This window comes from Pinus tabuliformis, chromosome 2_1 (assembly GCF_031772625.1).
Source record: "Pinus tabuliformis cultivar Carrire ecotype Pingquan chromosome 2_1, CPIR1, whole genome shotgun sequence".
Lineage (NCBI taxonomy): Eukaryota > Viridiplantae > Streptophyta > Pinopsida > Pinales > Pinaceae > Pinus > Pinus tabuliformis.
The window spans coordinates 268,681,655-268,708,563 of record NC_142299.1 but is presented as its reverse complement, the minus strand read 5'-3'; the positions used below and the strand labels follow the sequence as shown (position 1 = coordinate 268,708,563).

At 37.3% G+C, this 26,909-nt stretch overlaps 1 protein-coding gene across 1 annotated transcript; it reads left to right on the top strand.

The window, feature by feature from the left end:
* Positions 1-24,245: 24,245 nt before the first annotated feature.
* LOC149199786 (uncharacterized) lies at positions 24,246-24,941 on the top strand. The gene has a single exon (XM_089400711.1). The coding sequence runs from the start codon at positions 24,246-24,248 to the stop codon at positions 24,939-24,941; it is 696 nt and encodes a 231-aa protein (XP_089256837.1).
* Positions 24,942-26,909: the final 1,968 nt, after the last annotated feature.

Sequence of the window (26,909 nt, the reverse complement as noted above, 5' to 3'; positions counted from 1 at the left end):
CCAAGCATCACTAAGCAACAATAACGAAAACATAAGATTTTTTCAACAACTCCTCCCCTTGACCTCATGTCGTCAAGGTCAGCATACTTTCTCTATGTATTAATAATCCATTAAGTATCATATCAACCATCATACATCAATATTTATACGATAATAATAATTAATATGGAACAAACCATAACTTCATCGTATGCAATCCAAGCAAGATTGATAACCCATGACATAGTGAAAACAACACATATATAATATTGATGGAAACATCATGCAATAAGGAAGTCCCAAGAAAACCATAATGCCTCAATGAATCATCATAAGCATAGAAGATGCTCCCCCTAAACTTGTGCCAACTTTTCATCATCAAACTTGGTCACATTATATCCCTCTTACCAATACCAAAGAGACAAACCATCAACAACAATTCATCACTCGTTAGGAACCATTACTATTTCATACATTTTGAAACTTCATAAGGGTATTAACAATAGTCTATAACAAATGAATGTCAGAACCAAAAAGTCAATAATGAACTCTTGGAAACATATGAGGAGCTCCCCCTGAATTTGTGCTACTCCTTTATTATCACATAAAATAATGCGTGATTGTCTAAGTCAAAAGCATGTGCATACATGTCTCTTCCTCATAAGAAATGCATAAATAATGGAAAACACTGGTTTTTCATAATCACAACTCCCCCTAAGGTCATAGTTCCTATTATGTTAGAGTGATTAGCATAGTAAGAGGCAGAAATCATTCCCAACTTTTTTCTGAAATACTCAAATGAATCACGTGGAAGAGGCTTGGTGAATAAATCTACAACTTATTCCTTTGAAGGAATATATTCCAACTAGATCTTATGTTCAATAAATTTCTCTCTAAGAAAATCTAATTTGATCGGGATGTGCTTAGTTGTGAATGTGTGGCAAGATTTTTAGAAATACTTATGTCACTAGTGTTGTCACAAAGAATAGGTATAGGTTGGGGAGAAGTGACATGAATGTCTTGTAATGTTTAGATCATCCATAGAAGTTGAGTACAACAAGTAACAACAATAACATATTCTACTTCAGTGGTTGATAAAGCAATAACACTATGTTTCTTACTAAATGAAGAATATATGCGTGGTCCCAAATAAAATGCTCCACCAATAGTACTTTTGCGATCACCAACACTACCTTCCCAGTCTATATTTGTGTAAGCATGAAGTGAAAAATATATGTTTTTTGGATACCATTGTCCAAGATATTATGTGCCTTATAGATACTTGAATATCCTTTTGACTACTTTGAGATGTGTTTATTTAGGATTTGCTTGGATTCATCCAACTATGCCAACTACATGTATAATTTCTGGTCTTGTACCGATAAGATAAAGAAAGCTCCCAATCATAGATCTATATTCGAGTTGACTAACTGTAAGAGAATCATCATCTTGGTTGAGCTTACATTCAATTACCATGGGTGTGCAGAGAAGTTTGCAGTCTTCTAATCCATATTTCTTCATGATCTGCTTGAGTTACTTAGTTTGAGAAAGGAAGATGCCATCCTTATTTTGATGAACCTTAATGCCAAGAAAGAATGTTATCTCACCAAGTAAAGACATTTCAAATTCCTGTTGCATGGCTGAAGAAAATCTCTACTCATAGATTCAACATTACTTCCAAATATGATGTCATCAACATAAACCACTACTGCAAAAAGTTTTTATTTTTCAAATTTGACATATAGATTACTATCTATAGATCCTTTCGTGAATCCCTATTGCTGAATATACCTATCAAGATAATAATACCATGCATTAGGAGCATGTTTTAACCCATTTAATTCCTTCTTAATTTTGCAAAGAATACTTTTATCATTTCCAAGTATGAATCCTTTAGGTTGTTCAATATAAACTTCTTGTAGGTCCCCATTTAAAAATGCATATTTAACATCCATTTGATATACCTTGAAGTTACGAAAGTTGGAAATGCTAGGAAAATTCTTATGGCTTCAAGTCTAGCTATAGGTGCAAATGTTTCTACAAAATGTATTCCTTGTTCTTGAGCATAGCCTTTGCATACAAGTATTTCTTTGTTCTAGATTACATCTCCATTTTCATTTAGTTTGTTTTTAAATACCCATTTTTCCGAATTATATTTTTATTGTGAGGCCTTGGTACAAGCTCCCATGTATGATTCTTTTATATTTGATCAATTTCTTCATTCATTGCCTTAACCCAAAATTGTTCTTTACTTGTTTAATTCACATTTTGAGGTTTAATTTTGGATAATAAGGTTAAGTGACTAGATCATCCAATAAATTTTCATATAGTTTGTATTCCAACTTTATTCATTGGAATTTGAGATTTAGGATGTTTTTTCTAAACATACCTTGATGGAGACTTTTCTGACACACTTACATTTCCATTTCCTTCTTTTGATGCTTCTATTTCTTCTTCTCCTACAATTTCTTGAATTTTAGTAGGGAGTCATTCATCCTCTAATTTTACTTCTCTTTTGGTAATTGTAGATGCTTCGTCAATCACAATATCTATACTTTCAACATCCTTTTGGAGCCTCTTATTATAACATTTATAACCTTTACTTCTAGAAGAGTATCCAAGAAGGATACCTTCATCGGCTCTACATTCAAATTTTGCAAGGTTATCATCATTTTTCTTTATAAAACATTTTCTTTGAAAGATGCTCAAGTATTTGATAGTTGCAAGCTTTCCATACCAAAGTTCATACAAATTTTTATCACAGTTTACTCAAACATGGGCCTTGTTGAGTATATCGACAGTTATTTGTACTACTTCTCTCCAGAAGGTGTGGGGTGTTCCTAACTCATAAAGCATGTCATGTGCCAGTTTTTGACAAGTTCAAGGGGTTTACCTGAAGTGAATTCTTTAGCTTTGAACTAAAATCTTTATTACTTACTAAATTAGCATGATTTTCATATACGATTTTCAAGTGGAGAGATGTTTAGCAAGTCACGAACTATCCCCCTTCTTGCTTCCCATTATTTTACGCCATAGCCAAATTTCTTTAGATTTTCTCAAAAACGAGTGTTCTTTGCCATCTTCTAGGATATAAACATTCACTGGAGTTCTGGTTTCCCTTATTATAGTCTTACATATATCCAATTTTTTTACCAAACAATTCTTTGAGTAACACTAAAAAAGTTATGCTTTAGCCCATCAAAAAATAATATGTTCTCATACTTGACCTTTTTTTTTAATACCATTGATCATTTTCCTTTAATAGTAGTAGGTGAATTATTACCAAAAGTCAAATTCTTTTCTTTCTTAATTTCATTAAAAGAAGCAAAATTATCTTTGCCACATGTCATATGTTTTTAGCATCCACCTTCAATCTACTATATATTCTCTTAATCTCTCTCTGCATATAAGGCTAGACCACATTTTTTAGAGGAAGTAATTTTCTTTTTCCATTCCTTGGGAAGCTTTGACTTCCGCTCGTGTTGATAAGATGGATTCATCATTGCTTCTGCATTCAGTTTCTTCATGACTAAATTTATTGCAAATAGAACATTCAACTTCATTCTAAGAAGGGAGAAAGCATTATGAGAAGACTTCATGAGAAGACTTCTTTGACCTGTTTGCATTATGTTGATTTCTTGCTTCTCTATTCATAATAGTTTTATAAGAAACATAAAGAATTGATTTGTGACCAAAGTTATGACAAGTGAAACATTGAACATTGAAGTAAGAATACTTGAGTATAGTACCTTCTTGAGAAGCTTGCACTTTGTTCATGGAAACATCGCCTTTCCTCAGTATAGTTTGATCCTTCATTCTTTTGTTTAGACTTACTATTCTAATGATTGCTTCCTCTTACATCATTAGCGTAGCTTTGGTCCTTCATTCTTTTGTTTAGACTGATTGCTTCCTCTTACATCATTAGCGTAGCTTTTTGTACCTACTTCAAAAGATTTCATAGGATCTGATGTTTCACACTTTGGATTTCGATTATATCCAAGACCTATCTTGGTTAGTTGAGAACGTTGAACCTTAATGATTTCCTCTAAAGTTTCAGATCCACAATTTCAAGTTCTAAATTTTCACAGTGTTTTTCCTTTTCTTGGACATGTTTCTTGAGAGCTTCTTCTACCAGTTTAGCCTCTTCTAGGTAGATTTTTAATTGGGTTATTTCTTCAACTAGGTTGTTTTCTTTATACATAATGGTTTTCTTTTCTTGATTCTTGTTTATTACCTTGAGTCTATCAATTTCTTCTAGAGAATCCTTAAATTCATAATTACTATTAGATTCATAGGGACATTGTTGTTAAAATTGCATAAGTAATTAACATTCTTTATCTAATTTATCATCTTCATTATTGGAAGAACACTCACTCTCTTCACTCGTATATGATGAAAATAGCAGCAAGAAATGTTAAAGATAGAATCCAGAAATTCCAATTAATTTGTCTTTGAATTAAATTGAGAATTAAAATTGTAATTATTTTCTTATAACAACTTGTAAATAGTTTATTAAATTTAATTAACTTAATTAGCTTAGGAATTTCTAGATATATCCACAACGTTGTCATACAAAAAAACAAAAATGAAACATATTACAACCTTTGAAAAACAATCCTAAAACAATGAATTCAAGGTGACTTTAACATATTACAACTTTGTAAAACAATCCTAAAGCAATGAATTCAAGGTACTTGGGCACGTGAATTGTATCCAAAGCCATATGTCACCCAAATGTTTTTTTGTTTTTCAATTATATTTTTCTGACGAATAAATACCTAATATAAAAACATATGCAAATATATATAAAATAGATATTAATATAAATATAAAAACTAAGTAATTAAACCAAAGGTAAAGTGGCAGGTGTTGCATTTTTTTTTGTTTTTCAATTATATTTTTCTAACAAATAAATAACTAATATAAAAACATATGCAAATTTATATAAAATAGATATTAATATAAATATAAAAACTAAGTAATTAAAACAAAGGTAAAGTAGCAGGTGTTGCATTCATAATTAGAAATTAAGTGCATTCATAATTGGAATTTAATTGGATATTATTTGCATTTATAATTAGAAGTTCAATCACAGACTCATCTAATGGGTCATAAAGTAGTTCAAAGTTATTTCTGGTTAAATGAACTGAATTGATAAGGGTTTGACGTGGGCTCAGTGTTAGTGGATAGCATTTAGCTGAGAGTGTTAAGTATATTACGGTGGCTATTGCCCGCCACAACGGGCTAATTTCATTTCTGGTGGTCGTTGGCTTAGGCCTACTTGCGTTTTCCCATTTCATCCTATAAAAACCTCTTTACAGATACATAAAAAAAAATTAAAAATTTCCAAATGCATTTATGCATTCAGAAAAATATAACAGTATATTATCTTATCCATAATATGATTAATTAACTAAATTAAAAAACATGAGAATTAATTAACTGTATAGAATATTAATTTATGTAAACATGAGAATTAATTAACTATATAGAATATTAATTTATGTAAATTCTAGAGTGACACATCCAATATATGACATATGTATTAATAAGGTTTTGACATCCGATCTGCCTAATGTCTCTTTTGGAATATCAATATTAGAAAGGAGCGAGAGCGATTAAAAAACATGAGAATTAATTAACTATATAGAATATTAATTTATGTAAATTCTAGACTGACACATCCAATATATGACATATGTATTAATAAGGTTTTGACATATCCAATCGGCCTAATGTCTCTTTTGGAATATCAATATTAGAAAGGAGCGAGAGCGATTAATAGAACTTAATGGAGGCAAATATTTCCTAATAGAAAACAAGGGAGGCTGCATCGCAGCTAGTCCCTGCACATAGTTCGCATAGTACCACTCTATCTAGCCCATTTAGCTTCCGAGAATATAGCCTGTTTCGTAGTGGCATTGGCCTCAATTTAGCTTATTGATCCAGTTGTTAGCTTCGTTAGTTGAGTGGGCATAGTTTGCTTAGTTCACATAGTGAGTCCTATAGCCTGGCAAGCTTCCGAGAATATAGCCCATGTTCTTCGTTCATCAGTAAGTAAACCATTCCTGTTAGCTAATTCATTCATTCTTTGGTATTATATTAGTTAGCTCGTGTAGTTCTTGTTAGTTGGCTTCGTGTTAGTCCTTTAGTGGCTTCTTAGTAATTAGCTTAGTTGGCTTAGGTTGTTTGGTGAGTATGATGAATCATCAAATTCCCATGTAAGCTCGCCCTTTGTTCGGTAGCAGCGCTTTGTTCGCCAGCATAAGAACACGCAAGGTTTATGTTTTTTATATGCAATATTATATATTGCAAACAAAGAATTTTCATATGTGATATTATATATTACAAACAGAGAACCGAGTTCCTTTTATAATTTAATAACAGCTTCTACATTTTGACACGCCTGCGCTAATCAATAATATCTCGACGCAATTATGTTGAATGATTTCTTATTCAAATTCGTTTTACATGGTTATTTTTATTGATGGACGTGCAAATTTATCACTTGGTAACCACTCTAGACGCATAAAATATGGTAAAGATGAAAAAACAAGTATAGCTCTTGTTACATATACATAGAACGGGGTAAGGTGTTTGAACGGGGGCCTTATAGGTTGAATGGGAACGTAGCCACGTTTCGTATATTCTGCATGCAAATATTTTATGGTCGACTCTCCATTGGAAAGGATGTTAGGCAAGTGGTAGAGCCATAACACGTGGCTTGCATGCTCGCTTTCAGCTCACCAACTTTATTGTAACAGCCCAAGACGAAAATGAAGTGGCTCGAGTAATTCTGGCATGAAGAAATCACCGAGCAATATTTTCCAGTACCCGGCTAGTAGTTGCCCGCCATCTCACAGAGTACCAACGATATACCAAACACTCCAGCATTTCAAGTGCAAAATCAAAGCGAGTAGTTCCACCAGATGCAGCAAGTTCCAGAAGCAGGAGCAAGGCCACCACAGAGGTTACAGATGCTGGGACAAAAGCAAAGGTAGCTCGTAAAATAAGACTTCCATGGACGACACAGCGCTGCTCTAATTAATCTCCAAGTTCCCCATACTGTATTTGATTTCTGACATTTCCACCAGATATTGATAGTTTTAGTTGTCATCCCTAGTCTCAAGTTCGGTCTGGGCACAAAGTGCAAATACTAAATTGAAATGTGTATTCTAATTCCTTCTCATGTCCGCTTTTAAAAAGATCTGTTTCATCTTCAAATCCACCGTCATTGAGTCGCAGCTCAAGGCTTCTACAAAAGATTAGGCGGTATACAAAATTCACAGGAATACAAGCGGTTTTGTGCTTTTGTGCTTTTGTGCTTTTGTAGCTTAAACGGGCAGTATAAAAAAGTCAGAGCAATCCAAGCAGTTTTGTGCTTTTCTGCTTTTATAGCTGAATTGGTGCGCGTTTTGTGCTTTTATGCTTTTATAGCTAAATTGGGCAGCGCACCAGTATACAATATGCAGAGCAATCTAAGCAGATTTGTGCTTTTGTAGTTTCAATGGGCGGTGCACAACTCCGAACCCATTGCTAATTCTCTTTATTGACTATATTCCAGCCGCCTCTCTCCAATCGATCCTACCTACTCTCGGCTAGTGGCTCTATCGTTGCTCAGGCAACCTCTCGCTCAGGCAACGTAGCAACGTAGTGGATGTAGAGAAAGAATGAAACTCTCTCTCTCCAGCATACGATGGTGCAGGGTGCGGGCAGAAGAAAGAGTGGGCACAAGAAAGAGACAGGAAGCTTCGTGGGTGGGCCAGGCAGCATCTCTCTGGTCCCAGGCCTATCTGCCTATGGTGAAATGGTGGCAGTGAAGCGACTCTCTTCTGAATCTAGACAAGGGAAACGCGAGTTCATAAATGAAGTTGTTGTAATATCTGAACTGCGAAATAGGAACCTTGTAAAGTTGCATGGATGTTGTCTAGAAGCAGATGATCCACTCTTGGTCTTTGAGTACTTGGAGAACAAGAGTCTCGATCAAGCTTTATTAGGTAAGTGCATCAGTTACTCTGAATTGAAAATTTTCATTTTCTGCTCATTCACCACATAGCAACAAATACGCTGGCGTCTTGTATGTTGCAGGTAGTAAGGAACCTCATGTACAACTGGATTGGCCTACCCGATACAATATCTGTATTGGCACTGCACGCCTGACCACTATGAGAAAAAAGGAAAAGGACAGAAGCTGGAAATGTTGCTGGAAGACAGGTATTACCTGCGAAAAGAAGCCTGCAAAAAAGAGCCTGCAACAAAGATAGGAAGAGAATGCCTCTGCGAAACGAAGCCTGCAAAAAAGAGCCTGCAACAAAGATAGGATTTTCTAATTAGAATCTGGAATCTACCAGAGCTTTTGTGACATTTATTAGCTGCTGCAATCTGCCATCAACTTGCATGCATGGCAAAAGCGCTTCTGTTATTGAAGCCATCAACTTCCATGCATCATCTTGCCATCAACTCGCAGGCATGGCAGAAGCGGTTCTTGTTAATCAACTCCCACGCAGTTCGGAAGTTGTCCTCTTATCAAGATGCCATCACCGCCCGTATGCTCGACAGCGCCCGTATGCTCGACAGCTGATAACAACATGCACCACCCATGGCATGGCATGCACCAGCTGCCAACTTCAACCATTGGCACCTCAACAACAACATGCATGCACCACCTTGTAACCGGGAACTTGCTTTAGCTTATATCCATAGCATTTAATGTCTGTTAAACTGTGAAACTAATGCTAGCATTAGTTTACACAGTGAAACATGTTTCCGAAATAGAGGGACTAATAAGATCATATAATATGCTTTTGGCCTCTCCGCCTCGGGAAGAGGCCAAATAATATGGTGAAACGATATGCGACTAAAAAGTTTGGTTATAAGTGATCGCAGGGACTAATAAGCAGGTTAAATTAATTACTTAGCATCGCTAACTGATTCCTATAGTCCCTGGCCATTGCCAGATGGCGCAGGGACTAATAAAACAGAAATAATATAATATGCAATTCGATGTCTTGCTATCTAATTATTTAATTTCAATTCTTGCCATGTAATTATTTAATTTCTAATAATTGTTCCTCTATTTTATGCACATTGTCCCACTACAACTTTATGCAGGTACTCGTTTCGTTTCCATACACATTACCTTTAGGGTGTCTCCCATCATGTTTTGGTTCCCAACCCCGTGGGCTTATTTCTTTCATAGTTGTTTAACCCATTCAGTAGGTTCACTTGTTATCTGTTTCATATCAGCCCACTACAACTTTATGCACATGGTCTCCATTTCTATTACAATTCATGGGTTGAGGGTGACGGAGTACAAATTTTTCCCCTTGTTCCATTTTTATCGTAGGCTTTCTGTAGGTGCAGCGAAATAGTAAAACTTATTTTTTATATTTTTATCTTAATACAAACATATTTTGGTGCAAAGTTTAAATTCTTAAAATGTTTAAGTTAAAATTTCTTATTCTTAATATGGTACTGTATGGAAAAATAAACCATGCACCATAATCTTCATTATTTGTATCTTTTGTATTCTCATTTGAACTGGATTTTTATAAGACACAGGCGCTAGGACTCTGCATTCACAGTGTTGATTGGTTACATATTTATTGATTTTGATACAAATTGAATAGAATATAGTATACTTGTTTGCAAAGCGTTGATTGGTTAAATTATTTATTGATTTTGATACAGATTGAATAGAATATCGTATGCTTATCTGCAAGGCATTCCTTAGGTCATTTAGACCTTATAAGGATGACAACAATTTGTTTCAAAGTTTTTTTTGAATTAATGATTTCTAATAGCATAAGGATTTTATGGGTGGGTCTCTGGAAAGAATTATTTTTTCTTTTTGTTATGTATTAATAGAGCCTAAACTGTTTTTAGTAAATGTGGTCAAGAAACTTCAAGATTGAAGAATTCAAACTTATATAAGAGGTGCAAATTTGAAGAATGCAAACTTATATAAGAAGTGCGTTGCATTTAGATGGTTCACCGTTAAAGCATTTCTCAATTCCCCTATAGAGATGGAATAGAATTTAGATGGTTCGTTGTTGGAAGCATTTCTCAATTCCCAATAGAGATGGAATAGAATATGTATGCATATTATCTCATATTTGTGTGACTGTTATTAGTAAATGTTGTCAAGAAATTTCAAGATTGAAAAATGCAAACTTATATAAAAGAGATGCTTTGCATTTAGACTGTTCATTGCTGGAAACATTTCTCAATTCCCAAATAGAAATGGAATAGAATATTGCATGTATGTTATCCTATATTTTTGTGATTATATATATATATATATATAGAAAGAGAAGTTTTTATCATCGTAAAATTCTAGAGACAGGAATGCAAAATAGTGTTCCAATTTACTTTCAACTATTTTTAAAAATAGATCGTTGTTCGGGAAGAGGTCAATAATGAAAATTTTGAATTTTTCATTCTTGCAAGTGATCGGATTGTGAGATATTGTTTACAATTGCAATGATCAATCTACGGAGGATCTAAAATTAGCTGCTTTAAAAAACATTTTACAAAGGAAACATATCGAAAAGGCAGTGCAGATAGTGTGTGTTGTGGTGCAATTTAACCATGGTTAACACCAGCAATGAAAATTTTAGCTAATGCAAAATCCACAATTGCAAGATGCAGATAGTGTGTGTTGTGGTGCAATTTAACCATGGTTAACACCAGCAATGAGAATTTTAGCTAATGCAAAATCCACAATTGCAAGATGCAGATAGTGTGTGTTGTGGTGCAATTTAACCATGTTTAACACTAGCAATGAAAATTTTAGCTAATGCAAAATCCACAATTGCAATGTCACACTCACGTTACATACATAATAAATAAAAAAATTTACTGTATAACTTATATATGCTCTTGTTATATAGTGCATGATTTTTCAATCTACATATACGCACCTAGGCTTAGCGTTTATCATGCATATGCCACGTATTCACAGCGCTTAACATATGTTTTGATGACTGTTATAACCCTGGTTTGATTGAGCTACGTGGCCACACATAACACTATCGTATTGCTCTGTCAAACGGGTTTTTAAAGTGCGCTTTGACTTCACCTACGAACCAACTATTAGACCGCCAGTTCTACGGTGTAACTTAATGAAGTTCGGCCTTGGCGGTTTCACCGCAGCTCTTGCAGGTGCCAGCTTGCTCTTACCTTAATGACTGCAGTACTTGTCGAGGCAGGTGGCAAGGCTTGGCTACTTGGCCCATGTGACTTCTCGGTCACAGTGATCTCAGCCTTTACCCCTGGTATTCCCACCTTGCATCGACGGTCAGGATCTCGCCCTTGTATCCAAGGGCTGGAATGCACACTAGGGTTTAAGTCATTACAAAGTTCATTCGATCATTCTCGGGGTTCATTCGATCATTCTCGGGGTTCATTCATTTGTTCGGCCCCTTTCGACTCCGTCTCAGCATTCATCCTCTAGTTTGATCTCACCAGCACCACATACCTCACCTGCAGTTGCTCCGAGAGCGGGAAAGTGCCTGACATTAAACCTGCACAGGTATGGAACCTCGTCTCCCAGGTTTACAGCTTGTTTATACTTGCGGTGTTAAACATGGATAACGATTTCTTATGTCTCGATGTTCACTTGCTTACAGGGCGCACTGTTGGGCTATCTGAACCTCTCCGGTGGTGCCACGACGATTATACATGATGTTTCCACCCTCTCGGCGACTACAGGTATGCCTTTAGATTTTTGCGTTTCTCCTGCTCACAAAAGCTCATGGACCACCGATTTGAGTTGTTCGGTTATGGGTATGCAGACCGCCGTGCGAACGAGGGTTTCTTTGCATCATTTGCTGAGGTATTCCACTCAGAGAACCCTCACAGTTTGTATTTAGGTTTTCTTTGTCTTCTGGTCAAGTCAATGACCCGTCCTATGGAGTGGTTATCCACAGCAGAACCTTTCTGAGTTTTGATATATGTATTTAAGAATCTTATTTTTGTTTTGTAATGCAATCCTTGACGGCACACTCAGTAATTGATTTACCATGTCCGTTCCTGGACATGTGACTTCGGTTCTGGCTGTAACACGCTAATTTGACAAACGGGTCCAGGTTCTTGTTTTGGGATTTTCCATTGTTTAATGTATGACAGGCATTACCCTTACGGTTCTCCACCGGGTATTATATTTTTTGTAATTTTATAAACAGAACTGTGCACTGTCTATATTTCCATGGTCACAGGACCTTTGTATACTATGAATGTATTTGAATATATAACAGTCCTCAGGACAAGGTGTGAAGGTTATTTACTACCCAGGTTCTGTTTATTCTTTCGATTCATCTGTCTGTCATTTATTATACAGATTTCTGTCTTGATGAACTTGTATGACTTTGATTAGAAGAGTAGCTGTACATACATATTCTTTTCCTTAGGAAATGCCGTAGTTTTTATTTATATACATTCAGGGTTAAGTTCGTGATGTGTACAAGGTTCAATAAAGGGGTTTTGTCTTTCCCTTGCGGCACTGTTTTCTTATCTAATGTATCAACGAACGTTTATAACTTCGTAACACTAATGTACTGGAAGGAATATACAGTTTTTCGCTCTCTGTTTACACAGTTCACCTTATAAATTTCCCGGTCGGGATGATTCATTTGTTTTCTTTCCATATTAACAGTCTTAATATGATAGCAGTGAGTTTTATCTCCTTCCGTCGATGTGTTGGAATCCGACCATTGTCGGCGCTCTCACTCAGACTTAGAGCGTTCCGGCACGTTTTATCGACACATAAAGGTAGTGCTTGCCTGCATGCATGAGACTGCACTGTTGTTTCTATTATTCACTGTTCTGATGTTAGTACAGTGTCTCTGTCTTTCCGACGAGGTTATGACATAATAATGATTGTTCAATAGCCGGTTTCTCTCTTCTTATTCTTAACCTATCTTTAGTATAACTACATTTGCGGCAGCTCTATTTACTATCAGGTTTGTAGCTTTGTTTACTACACGGCTAATTTGCTTTATGTCTCTGGTTTGTAACAGACCTTTCGTTTACAACTACACTTATGCAGTTACTTAATAACATAACAGTGTTTAGAAGAATAATTTCCTACTGTAAAATCACTGAATACAATAACAGTATTTAGGAAATAAACATAGTCCTTATTTACATACCGTAAATTTCACTGTATATCTATATTCATTCATGGACACTGCAACTAGAACCGTACCTGGTTCACCAGTATCAGGAATGGTTTCTTCAAGCAAGTCACCTGTGCTTGTTTCTGCTCTTCCACCCAGCCATGAGATCCATCCCTCAGACGGAATTCTCCCCCCGAGCCATCTTGCAGACCTCAAGTCCTCAACAAGATTTGTGCACTCTCTGTGCCTGGTTATCTGGTCCTAACCAGACTTAACCACTGTTTTTCTTTTCCTTTTCTTGGAAAAAGGTTTTTCCTTCTGTCTGTCCCCACAGCACAGAACTTCCTCCCCACAGCCAGGACTTTTCCTGTTCTGGGAGGGTAGTTTCCATCAGTTATTATAACTGAACTCTTTCTTTTAAATCCACCTCTTAGAGGCTACCAGCATTTCAAGAAAATATTTAAATTACTTTCATCAAAATAGTTTGTCACAGTTTTGTTTTTAAACATAAACAACAACTGTATTAATGTCTTTTACCACAGTAAATTTCATATTTACATAATCTGGGGTTATTACATCTCCCCCTCCTGTGATTGGACATCGTCCCGATGTCCGTTGTCCTTAAACAAATTCGGGTAAGCTTTTCTAAGGAGTTCCTCATCCTCCCAAGTGGCCTCTTCAGGCCCATAATGTTGCCACTGCACCTTAGCTTGGAAAATAACCCGTTTCCGCAGCTGCACTTCTCTCCGGTCGAGAATGGTCAGTGGTTCGACTAGAACCTCGCCTTCCGGCTCGACCTGCAATCAGCAACAGATTAAGTTATTTTCTTGTTTAGGAACAAAGCTTATCTAGGATGACCAGATTAATTCTTACCCGAACATTCTGCCATTGAATCACATGTTTAGGATCGTAGACGTATTGTTTCAATACGGAAACGTGAAAAACATTATGGATCCTAATGTGGCCTGGTAGAGTGAGTTGATAAGCTACTGGCCCCACTCTTGCCAAGATTTGAAAAGGTCCAAAATAGCGAGGTGCAAGTTTGGCACACCCGCTCCACTGCAAGGTACTTCTTCTGGGTTGGATTCTAACAAACACATGATCCCCAACTTGGAATTCTTTGAACCTTCTCTTTCGGTCAGCAAAACTTTTTTTTCTGTCCTGAGCAGCTTTTAAGTTAGTGCGCACTTTCTTTACCGTGTCTTCCATTTCTTTGAGCATTTCCGGACCAATTCGTAACCTGTCCTCAGGTCCACTCCAACTTGACGGTGTGCGGCACTTCCGCCCATACAGCACCTCAAAAGGACTCAGCTGCGTTGAGGAATGATACCCATTGTTATATGCAAACTCGACCAGGTGGAGGTATTCCTCCCATTGAGTTGGTTTCATCATAACACATGCTCTCAGCATGTCCTCCACTACCTGATTTACTCGTTCCGTTTGGCCATCTGTCTGGGGATGATAAGCTGTACTAAAGTTCAGCTGTGTTCCCAGTTCAGCAAACAATGTCCTCCAAAAGGTTGATGTGAACTTAACATCACGATCAGAGATAATCACCTTCGGAAGTCCATGCAATTTGAACACATTTTGCATGAAAATATGAGCAATTTGCACCGCCTTATACGTTGATTGTACAGGTATGAAGTGTGCTGCCTTACTTAACTTATCCACTACCACCATAATGGAATCATTATTTTTCTTTGTTCGAGGCAATCCGGTTATAAAGTCCATTGAAATGGTCTCCCATTTCCATTCCGGAATGGGTAAGGGTTGTAACAGCCCTGCTGGATGCAAATGCTCCGCTTTAATCTGCTGACATTCTAGACATCGCGCTAGATACTCGGCTACCTCCTTCTTCATTTTTGGCCAGTAATATTCCTTCCGAAGAGCGGTAACCATTTTCTGATACCCTGGATGCCCGGTGTAATGGCTGGAATGAAATTCGTCCAGAATCAGTCTTCTAAGACTGTCTTCATTGGGTACATACAGTTTTTTATTAAAATACAGCATTCCGGCATCATCTAGCTCATACCCCTGTTGTATTTCCTTACCAGAAAGTTGTTGTACTTGCTGTTTAATTTGCTGGTAAACAGCATCTTGATCAGCTGCTGTTTTTATCCTTTCAAGTAGAGTACTCTGCCACTTACTGACCGAAATCTTGCACACGCATTGTACCTTTCGACTCAAGGCATCAGCCACTCGGTTCTCCTTTCCCTTTAAATGTTTAATTTCAAAATCAAACCCACTTAAAAAGTCAGCCCAACGAGCTTGTCTCGCATTCAAAGTGGGTTGGCTGAAATAGTTTGTTAAACTGTGGTGGTCTGTTAGCAGCAAAAATTTTCTTCCCAAAAGGTAGTGCCGCCACATTTTCAGTGCATGAATAACAGCTGCCAGCTCCAAGTCGTAAGCAGAGTATTTCTGCTCATGTTCCTTCAATTTCCTTGATTCATAAGCAATGACTCTTCCTTCTTGCATCAGCACTCCTCCCACGCCTTCTTTACTTGCGTCCGTGCAGAGCACGTAATCCTTGTTAGGATCAGCTATACTCAATATGGGTGCGGTAGTGAGTAAATGCTTGAGCTGTTCAAAGCTCTTCTGACATTCTGATGTCCACTTAAATACTTTTCCCTTCTTTTATAAGGAGGTGATAGGGTATGCTACCCTTGAAAAGCCTTCCACAAATCTTCTGTAATAACCCGCTAGCCCCATAAAGGACCTAATATCTGCCATGTCCTTTGGTATGGGCCACTCCATTATAGTTCTGATTTTCTCAGGGTCTACTGTAATTCCTTCCTTTGTGATTACATGGCCTAAGTATTGTATCTCCTCCTTGAAGAAATCACACTTACTAAACTTTGCATATAATTGATGCTCTCGCAAAGTTTGCAACACCAACCTAAGGTGTTCCTCATGCTCCTTTCTTGATCGGGAGTAAATCAGAATGTCATCTATGAATATCAACACAAATTTGTCTAAGAATTTGTGAAACACACTGTTCATCAAACACATGAAAGTAGCAGGTGCATTGGTCAGACCAAAAGGTAGCACCACGAATTCATAATGCCCATACCGCGTTCTGAAAGCTGTCTTAGCGATATCCTCCTCTTTAATTCTGATCTGATGATAACCAGATCGCAGATCGATCTTAGAGAATACCGTCGCTCCCTTCACTTGATCAAAAAGTTCGTCGATCCGAGGCAAAGGATATTTGTTTTTAATCGTAAGCTTATTCAGCTGACGATAATCAATGCACATCCGAAAAGTGCCATCTTTCTTTTTGACAAATAACACTGGGGCTCCCCAGGGTGATACACTGGGGCGGATGTAGTTCTTATCTAGCAGCTCCTGCAGTTGCATTTTTAATTCTGTTAGTTCTGGTACACTCATTCGGTACGGTGCCCGTGACACGGGTGCTGCCCCTGGAATCAATTCAATAGTGAAGTCCACATCTCTTTTAGGTGGCAATCCCGGTACTTCCTCAGGAAAAACATCTACAAAATCTTGTACCACCGGAATGTTACCCAGCGTAGCAGTCTTTTCTTTCTGATTTGCGTATCCCACCTGAATAGCGTAAATTTGACATTTCTTTCTGATGCATTTAGCCAACTGGGATGCTATAATGGGTCGAATCTGATGCTTAATTCCTTGTAATCCTGTTGTTCTCCACGGTCATCCTTATAGTAAATGGTTTTTGTCTTGCAATTCACTAAGGACCAGTGTTTCTCCAGCCAATCCATCCCGATCAGGATGTCATATGAACCCAACGGTAGTACGTTTAAATCTGCCACTATTGGCTGCCCTGCTATGGTCAGAGAGCAGTTATTTATTTTGGCCAAGACCCGTCTCTTGGCTCCTGTAGCTAACTGTACCAACCATGGATTTCTGAACTTTTCAGATTGTAATTTACACTGTTCTACTATCTTTGGGCTAACATAACTTAAAGTAGCTCCTGGATCAATAAGAACAGCTATGGAAAGGTTTGAAATTTTACCTTCAAATTCAACCATAGATGGCTGGTACTCCGCTTGCCGGTCCTCCAAAGCTGCATTTATTCTGGGTACACTACGTGCCACGTCCCCAACGGTCGATGCTTCATGGATTTGGGATATCTGGTCTGTCCCCTTTCGCTGTGGGCAGTTTTTAACATAGTGAGGTCCTCCACAGCCCCAGCATTGAACTGGAGGTCTGGTCATCCCTTCACCTTCTGGCCTAACAGGCTGCTCACTTACTCTGTTTTCACTTACTTGCCTAGCTCGGGGCGCACTTCTTGTTACAGATCTACTGTTCAATCCTTTACCAGCTCCCTTACTTCCATTGCTGCGACCTCCCTTGCTGCTTCCAACCACCCGACTGCTCCTTTTTTCATTCCATCTTTTATTCGAAGTATCTCCCTTCTGTTTATTCTGCTGGTAGCAGATCCTTGCTTTACGAATAGCCTCATCCATGGTCCTAGGATTGTCAAACTCAATCCTCTCTCTTATATATGAAGGTAAGCTGCTCACAAACCTTTGGACTTTGGCTTTCTCCTCTTTGATATAAGGTACATAACGTAGTAGAGAGGTAAAGCGATTAATGAACTCATCCATTGTCTGCTGTCCCAATCTTAAATCATGGAACTCTCTCGCTTTTTCATCGTAGAAGCGCTCAGTTAGGTACCTTTCTTTGAAGTATTTCTGAAATTTCTCCCATGTAATGGTCCGTTCGCTTACCCCCTTGACAATCTTGATTTCCTCCCACCACAAGGTTGCCTTACCTTGTAACTGGAAGATAGCTAATCTTGCCTTCAAATTATGATCATACTCGTACAACTGAAAATACTTATTCATATTTATTAACCAAGCTTCAGCTGCTTCCTCCTGTTCGCCATCAAAATGTGGGGGTTTAATTTTTCGAAATTCTCCCTGCAGCTCCATTTTCTGTCGTTTTGAAGTTTGCTGCTCTGGTACATTGTCGGAATGATCCTCTTTGCCTGCTGAAATTTCAGGTTCAATCTGATAGTTCTGTTCTTCTGTCGTCCTCTGCTGTTCCGCGCTGGGGTTAGATAGAGGTGGATTTTGCCTGTCCGACAAACTCTTCAGAATCCTTTCTTGTTCAACTGTCAAACGCGCGTTGTCTTCTCGCAAACGTGCCATCTCATTTTTCAATTCTTGAATAGTTTCCAGTATTGCCAGATTGGTACTTCGTGTTGCCTCACCCAACTGTACCCACAGCTCCGGGTTCTCCTGAGGGTTACTGTCGGTTCCTTGCATTTTGTCTCCTTTCTGATTTAACTGTTAACTGTTGTAATCCTGTGTTTTACCCCTAAATAGACAGAACAACAGTTAGTTAAATTATTAACTCACTTACTTATGCATGGTGTAGGCTTCTGCACAGTGAAACATGTTTGCTTGAGGCCACAGTGTTGAAACTGGGCTCTGATACCAATTTGTCACACTCACGTTACATACATAATAAAAAAAAAAATTTACTGTATACCTTATATATGCTCTTGTTATATAGTGCATGATTTTTCAATCTACATATATGCACCTAGGCTTAGTGTTTATCATGCATATGCCACGTATTCACAGCGCTTTAACATATGTTTTGATGACTGTTATAACCCTGGTTTGATTGAGCTACGTGGCCACACATAACGCTATCGTATTGCTCTGTCAAACGGGTTTTTAAAGTGCGCTTTGACTTCACCTACGAACCAACTATTAGACCGCCAGTTCTACGGTGTAACTTAATGAAGTTCGGCCTTGGCGGTTTCACCGCAGCTCTTGCAGGTGCCAGCTCGCTCTTACCTTAATGACTGCAGTACTTGTCGAGGCAGGTGGCAAGGCTTGGCTACTTGGCCCATGTGACTTCTCGGTCACAGTGATCTCGGCCTTTACGCCTGGTATTCCCGCCTTGCATCGACGGTCAGGATCTCGCCCTTGTATCCAAGGGCTGGAATGCACACTAGGGTTTAAGTCATTACAAAGTTCATTCGATCATCCTCGGGGTTCATTCATTTGTTCGGCCCCTTTCGACTCCGTCTCAGCATTCATCCTCTGGTTCGATCTCACCAGCACCACATACCTCACCTGCAGTTGCTCCGAGAGCGGGAAAGTGCTTGACATTAAACCTGCACAGGTATGGAACCTCGTCTCCTAGGTTTACAGCTTGTTTATACTTGCGGTGTTAAACATGGATAACGATTTCTTATGTCTCGATGTTCACTTGCTTACAGGGCGCACTGCTGGGCTATCTGAACCTCTCTGGTGGTGCCACGACGATTATACATGATGTTTCCGCCCTCTCGGCGACTACAGGTATGCCTTTAGATTTTTGCGTTGCTCCTGCTCACAAAAGCTCGTGGACCACCGATTTGAGTTGTTCGGTTATGGGTATGCAGACCGCCGTGCGAACGAGGGTTTCTTTGCATCGTTTGCTGAGGTATTCCACTCAGAGAACCCTCACAGTTTGTATCTAGGTTTTCTTTGTCTTCTGGTCAAGTCAATGACCCGTCCTATGGAGTGGTTATCCACAGCGGAACCTTTCTGAGTTTTGATATATGTATTTAAGAATCTTATTTTTGTTTTGTAATGCAGTCCTTGACGGCACACTCAGTAATTGGTTTACCATGTCCGTTCCTGGACATGTGACTTCGGTTCTGGCTGTAACACGCAAATTTGACAAACGGGTCCAGGTTCTTGTTTTGGGGTTTTCCATTGTTTAATGTATGACAGGCATTACCCTTACGGTTCTCCACCGGGTATTATATTTTTTGTAATTTTATAAACAGAACTGTGCACTGTCTATATTTCCATGGTAACAGGACCTTTGTATACTATGAATGTATTTGAATATATAACAGTCCTCAGGACAAGGTGTGAAGGTTATTTACTACCCAGGTTCTGTTTATTCTTTCGATTCATCTGTCTGTCATTTATTATACAGATTTTTGTCTTGATGAACTCGTATGACTTTGATTAGAAGAGTAGTTGTACATACATATTCTTTTCCTTAGGAAATGTCGTAGTTTATATTTATATACATTCAGGGTTAAGTTCGTAATGTGTACAGGGTTCAATAAAGGGGTTTTGTCTTTCCCTTGCGGCACTGTTTTCTTATCTAATGTATCAACGAACGTTTATAACTTCGTAACACTAATGTACTGGAAGGAATATACAGTTTTTCGCTCTCTGTTTACACAGTTCACCTTATAAATTTCCCGGTCGGGATGATTCATTTGTTTTCTTTCCATATTAACAGTCTTAATATGATAGCAGTGAGTTTTATCTCCTTCCGTCGATGTGTTGGAATCCGACCATTGTCGGCGCTCTCACTCAGACTTAGAGCGTTCCGGCTCGTTCTATCGACACATAAAGGTAGTGCTTGCCTGCATGCATGAGACTGCACTGTTGTTTCTATTATTCACTGTTCTGATGTTAGTACAGTGTCTCTGTCTTTCCGACGAGGTTATGACATAATAATGATTGTTCAATAGTCGGTTTCTCTCTTCTTATTCTTAACCTGTCTTTAGTATAACTACATTTGCTGCAGCTCTATTTACTATCAGGTTTGTAGCTTTGTTTACTACACGGCTAATTTGCTTTATGTCTCTGGTTTGTAACAGACCTTTCGTTTACAACTACACTTATGCAGTTACTTAATAACATAACAGTGTTTAGAAGAATAATTTCCTACTGTAAAATCACTGAATACAATAACAGTATTTAGGAAATAAACATAGTCCTTATTTACATACCGTAAATTTCACTGTATATCTATATTCATTCAGGGACACTGCAACTAGAACCGTACCTGGTTCACCAGTATCAGGAATGGTTTCTTCAAGCAAGTCACCTGTGCTTGTTTCTGCTCTTCCACCCAGCCATGAGATCCATCCCTCAGACCGAATTCTCCCCCCGAGCCATCTTGCAGACCTCAAGTCCTCAACAAGATTTGTGCACTCTCTGTGCCTGGTTATCTGGTCCTAACCAGACTTAACCACTGTTTTTCTTTTCCTTTTCTTGGAAAAAGGTTTTTCCTTCTGTCTGTCCCCACAGCACAGAACTTCCTCCCCACAGCCAGGACTTTTCCTGTTCTGGGAGGGTAGTTTCCATCAGTTATTATAACTGAACTCTTTCTTTTAAATCCACCTCTTAGAGGCTGCCAGCATTTCAAGAAAATATTTAAATTACTTTCATCAAAATAGTTTGTCACAGTTTTGTTTTTAAACATAAACAACAACTGTATTAATGTCTTTTACCACAGTAAATTTCATATTTACATAATCTGGGGTTATTACATGCAAGATGCAGATAGTGTGTGTTGTGGTGCAATTTAACCATGGTTAACACCATCAATGAAAATTTTAGCTAATGCAAAATCCACAATTGCAAGATGCAGATAGTGTGTGTTGTGGTGCAATTTAACCATGGTTAACACCAGCAATGAAAATTTTAGCTAATGCAAAATCCACAATTGCAAGAGACTTATATGCTGCTACTGCTACAAATAAACCGAAATTGCAAGAGACTTGTATGCTGCTACTACTGCAAATAAACCGATACATTTGTTTGAAGATCCATGTTGCTGAGATGACATGAAAGCATTGTTGCCATTGATTAAACTTAGATAATTTTTTCCCTGATCCATTGATTTGATTTGAGATTAAACTTAGATAATTTTTTCCCCTGATTTGTTGATTTGACGGAGGGCAATGTTTAAATCCTAGAATGGTATTGCTATTGCATTGTGATGATTTTGGCAAAACTTTATGAAAGGATACTTCTAGATGAGACAGATGTCACAGTTAAGGCACTGAATGGAAGGGCCCAGGTGCACTAGTTTTAAATTAAATCGCTCATACCTTCGAACGATAATGCGGGATATGAACCAATAATCAAAACAACACTTAGCATTTAGATTGTTGTGCTAGAGGGTCATTTCACGTTCTGCACACACTCAGAATACATTAAGCTTCTAAATACATTACCGCAGTGCAAGCATGCATTTTTCAAACTTGTCTTTAAACAAAGAAACATTTTTCAAACTTGTTTTTAGACGAATTTTCAAACTTGTTTTGAAACAAAGAAGTATTTTCAATGATACAACTAGATATAAGGATTTTAGACCAGGCAGGTACTATTGTTTATTACAGCTCTTGTTTTTATAGAAAGGAAACAGGTATTTAAAATATATTATTATTCATTTACCAGGGAGAGTATATTAATGTTTCTCTGTGATTTTTTATTAAAGATATGTCATTTCTATTTCATTAATAAAAAATGAACTAAAAAATGTATATTTCACAATTATTTATATTAAGAGAATATTTTTTATGAAACTTTGCAGGAAGATGTTATCTAATTTTGTCCAACATTTCAAGTGGATACTCCACCTATTCTCAAGGAAAATTTAAAAAAAAAATAAAAATATTAATTTGATTTTAGAATATGTAAGTAATATATTTATATTATTTGAAATATAATTAAGTAATAACTAAAATAAAATCGAGTTCAAATAGTCAGTTTACTATTTGTGGCTTTTGGATCTTTACAATTCATGGTTTTGCTAATGATATCTTATGTCAAAAGAAATGGATATCCATGTTACCTTAAGATCTATCAAGCCTCTGGAACAATAAAATCTTTTGAGATACAAGCACTCTTTTGAAGTGAAGAAATTTAACTTTTGATAAATCCAAAATTAAAATAAATCCAAGAGTTATTAAAATAATTATTGAAAAACTATTTATTTTTATTTAGTTTTTATAACTATAATCTTTTACTCATTTTCAAATAATATTTATAAAATATTTAATAATATTTTAATCACTTTACATTTTTATTTATTAAAAATATATAATAATATTTTAATCACTTTAAATCTTTTCATTTTTATCAATGGAAATAATTACTCTTTAAATTGATTAATTAACATAAACTCTAAAAATATTGAAAATGTTCTGGTAGGTTTGCGTACTAATTTGTTACACTAACAAAATAAAATCAATTATTTTTTTTAATAAATATTATGAATTTTAATAGGTCAAATGTGTTATTTTACAGTGGCCTGCGCAAAAAATAGCTTTCCTATGTACAATGTGAAACCGAACTACTTTCAGTTCAAATTGAATCTATTGTTTGGGAGAGCCAAGTTATGCCAACTCTCCTTATCGACCTAATCATATTGGGGATTTTGCGTTACCAATATTCTTTGCACCTGTAAATAAAATACAAAATCATATTTTAAAAGGTTAAAAAATTAATAGATTTAACACTCTTAAAATGTATCTATAAGTAGCTTTGTTACCTCTTCACTTTTTTGTTTTAATGGCTAACATGACATCTACAAGGTTAAAAAATTAATAGATTTAACACTCTTAAAATGTAACTATAAGTAGCTTTGTTACCTCTTCACTTTTTTGTTTTAATGGCTAACATGACATCTACTTCAACTAACTTGATTATATGCTTCTATTTAATTTTATTTTAAATAATAAGTTTGAATACCCTTTCACTTGTTTGTTTTAATGGCCATCTACTTCAACTAACTTGATTAGATACTTCTATTTAATAAAAACGTATTTCATACATTAAGTGTGAAGAGTTAATAAGAATTAGATCCAAAGTTTTGGATTGCCCAGTGGGCACCCACCCTTCGTTGAACGTCGGATGTCTCTTGGACTTGTTCGAGGCAATCATGGTCAATATGCATCAAAGTGAGGAATCGATAAAAGTTCTCCCACAGAGCTGCAAATTACATAGTCAACCAGGGGCCCGTGATTTCCCCAAAGAGCTACGAATTATAAACTCAACTAGGCCCGCCAACGCCAGTGCACCCGATGTTTTCCTCATCCTCCATTTGCACGGACGTAAGACCTACGATGAAATTTGCTTTATTTTTGGTAAACTCAAAAGTCGGTTAATGGCCAACTGGTTTTTTCATGCCTCCATTAATTCCCAACTGTAAAACGTGTGGATGTAATCATGATCTGATGAGGAGAATACCGATAATGGGCGGCTGGTTGACTCGATCTTATATAGTCCTCCACGTCTCTCTTTTCTAGTCTATAAACACTGGTTTTACAATTTAGGTAACACACCACTTCTGCGTTCTGCCCTTGCCGCATATTCATGTTTCGCTTGCTCATAAGAAAGCAAATAAAATATGGGCAACCATGTCTGCTGTCTCACGGTGGGCAATCACAAGGAATCAATTCAGTTGGTTCCCCTTGCCGGCCCCGTTCAGATCCTTCATAAACCACTCTGCGCCGCCCAGATCATTCAAGAATTCCCTCAACATTTAGTCTGTCACTCCGATTCATTCTACATCGGCCATAAGACGCCCACTTTATCTCCGAGTGACAAACTGAAGTTGGGCAACAAGTACTTCCTTCTACCCCAACACTTCTTTCACTCTCCCTTGTCTCTCCTATCGCTCGCTTCCTTAATATCGCCGCCCCCGCCCACAAAATCTCCACTTACTTCCACAGTTCGCCTATCAGCTCCGCTTCGCAGTATCGAACGCGCTTCTGCTTTGTGTCAACCGTTTGAGATACAGAAAAGCGACGCTGGCAGAGGACTTCGGATCAGAGTGTGCCCGGAGTTTATTTCAAAGCTTTTGGAAGACGGATGGCATGACGCTGATGAACGTGGGTGTTCAGTAGGCGGGGATTCCGCAGATGATGAGAATAGACTCTTGAATACTCCCGATTTGCGGAAAGTCTATGCACAGTTGGTCAATTGCAAAGCCCAGTGTTGGAGACCTCGGCTTGAGAGCATCAGGGAAATTGACAAGATGGTCGGCCATAGGAGATTCATGAAAATTAAAAGATCGGAACAGATGAACAATTCGTGCTCTTGATCAGTTCAATGTGTTGTGCTCTTTTTTTCTGGCACACCTTTCATTAATTCTGCCATAGCTTGGCCAAGAATTCTGGTGCAATATTATCTAGTGCTTCCTTGCAGAGTTTTTGTTTTTGCCACCAGCCATGATAGTTATTTCTGCTGAAGTAATCGAATTCAAGTAGATTTGATCTGTCAACGGTGCTGAACTCCAGTCAATCTAGCAGGCTCTCATGTCTGGAAGATAAAGAAATATGCATGTAACACATGAATTCATGCGCATATAAAAAAATGGCTAAGAGCTTGTTGAATTGAATTTCCAACGGCACTTCTAAGACTTCGGCTTCCACTGCAAAGCCATAATGGCTCATCATATAAAAAAAATGGCGAAGAAGCTCGTTGAATTGAATTTCAAACGCCTACTATTAAGACTTTTTCATCGACCGCAAAGCAATATCAACATGTGTTATATTGTAATTGGTATGCTATTTAAATCATGACAAGAATTTTTATGATAAAGTTCATTAAATTTCTGTGGTGAAAATATTGTTATATATTTTTTAAAATGTGTGTTAAAGTTATATATTAAACTTTTTATAACTAATAATAATAATTTAATTTAAATTTATAGTTTAATTAATTTTTATGATTTTTTAATCCAATAATGTGACTTGTTATGGAGTAAGTGTTTTGATGTTTATTGGATACTTATTAGTATCTACCAATTATGTAATTTATATGAAAGAGCTATTTATATATTAAAAATAAAATATCCAAAAATCACACAGTAAATATTGAAGTGAGAAAGAAGTGAGTAATTTTAATATATGGGCCAGTGTTTAGAGATATTTAGGCCGATAGGCCTTCCTATGCATCAACAATGGTCAGCACTTTTACCCTGCTCCATTCGATCAGGTGAGACACTTTCAACTGTTGATCTGAAGTGTGACTGCTTTTTCTAAATATCGATTGAGTTGCCTTACCGCTTTTTCCCATTCTTTTATGTCATTAAGGATATTTTTACTGCTTTTTCCCTGCTGGTTCTTCTTCTTCTTCCTCTTCCCTGGCTTTTGGCAAGCACTAATTAGTATTAAGCATCTCACAGAGTGCGTTCTCACTTTCATCTCATCATTTTCTTCAATACTCTGCATTGCATTGGCTTGCCCTGTTTCTTGTTCAAGTTTATTTTCTTTGTTGCATGGCCATGCATTTTGGATTTTACAGTGTTTTATTTTCGTTGTGTTTTTCTCTGTTTTGAATTTAATTTATGTTTTTTCTAAAAGAGTGTTTGCATGGTTTATCCTGGCAATTTTATTTTGTTGTTGTTATGTTGAGCAGAAGAATCGATAGAGATGAAATTCTTGATCCATTGGAATGAAATTCTCGAAATTTTTTATGGATAGAAGCAGGTATGCTTTTGGTTTTCAATATCTATGGGTTTTACTAATAAATTTGTACATGCAAAAACAGTGTGGTAGATAATGGCTATGCATGGAACCCAATTTTTTCAACAGTTTTATGCCCGAGAAAATCGCAAGCTCATCCGTCCCGAGTTGAGTTGAGGTCACAGGTTCGAATCCCGCACTACGAATGCAGGTAAATTGTGTTTTTTTTTGTCTTCTGATTATTCGACGTCTCTGTATTCAAGTCTCCAATGGAGCTGGAGAGGGAAAAGAGATAACCAAGGTGAGGAGTAAACACAATGCTGATATGCTACAGATCTGGCAGAGCCGACACGGGAGAGGCGGAGGGAGAAGCCCAATCCCAGGCTGAGAAATCCTCCCAAGCACGTACATGGAGAGCAAGTTGCTGCGGGATGGCCCGCCTGGCTTTCCGCTATTGCTGGAGAAGCTATCAAAGGGTGGATTCCACGCTGTGCAGACACCTTCGAGAAGCTTGATAAGGTAAGTGATAATAGTAATTATAGATTATATTGTTTGCATAATTGTTTAGGTTTGGACTTTGCAGTTGTCTATGAAAGCTGCTC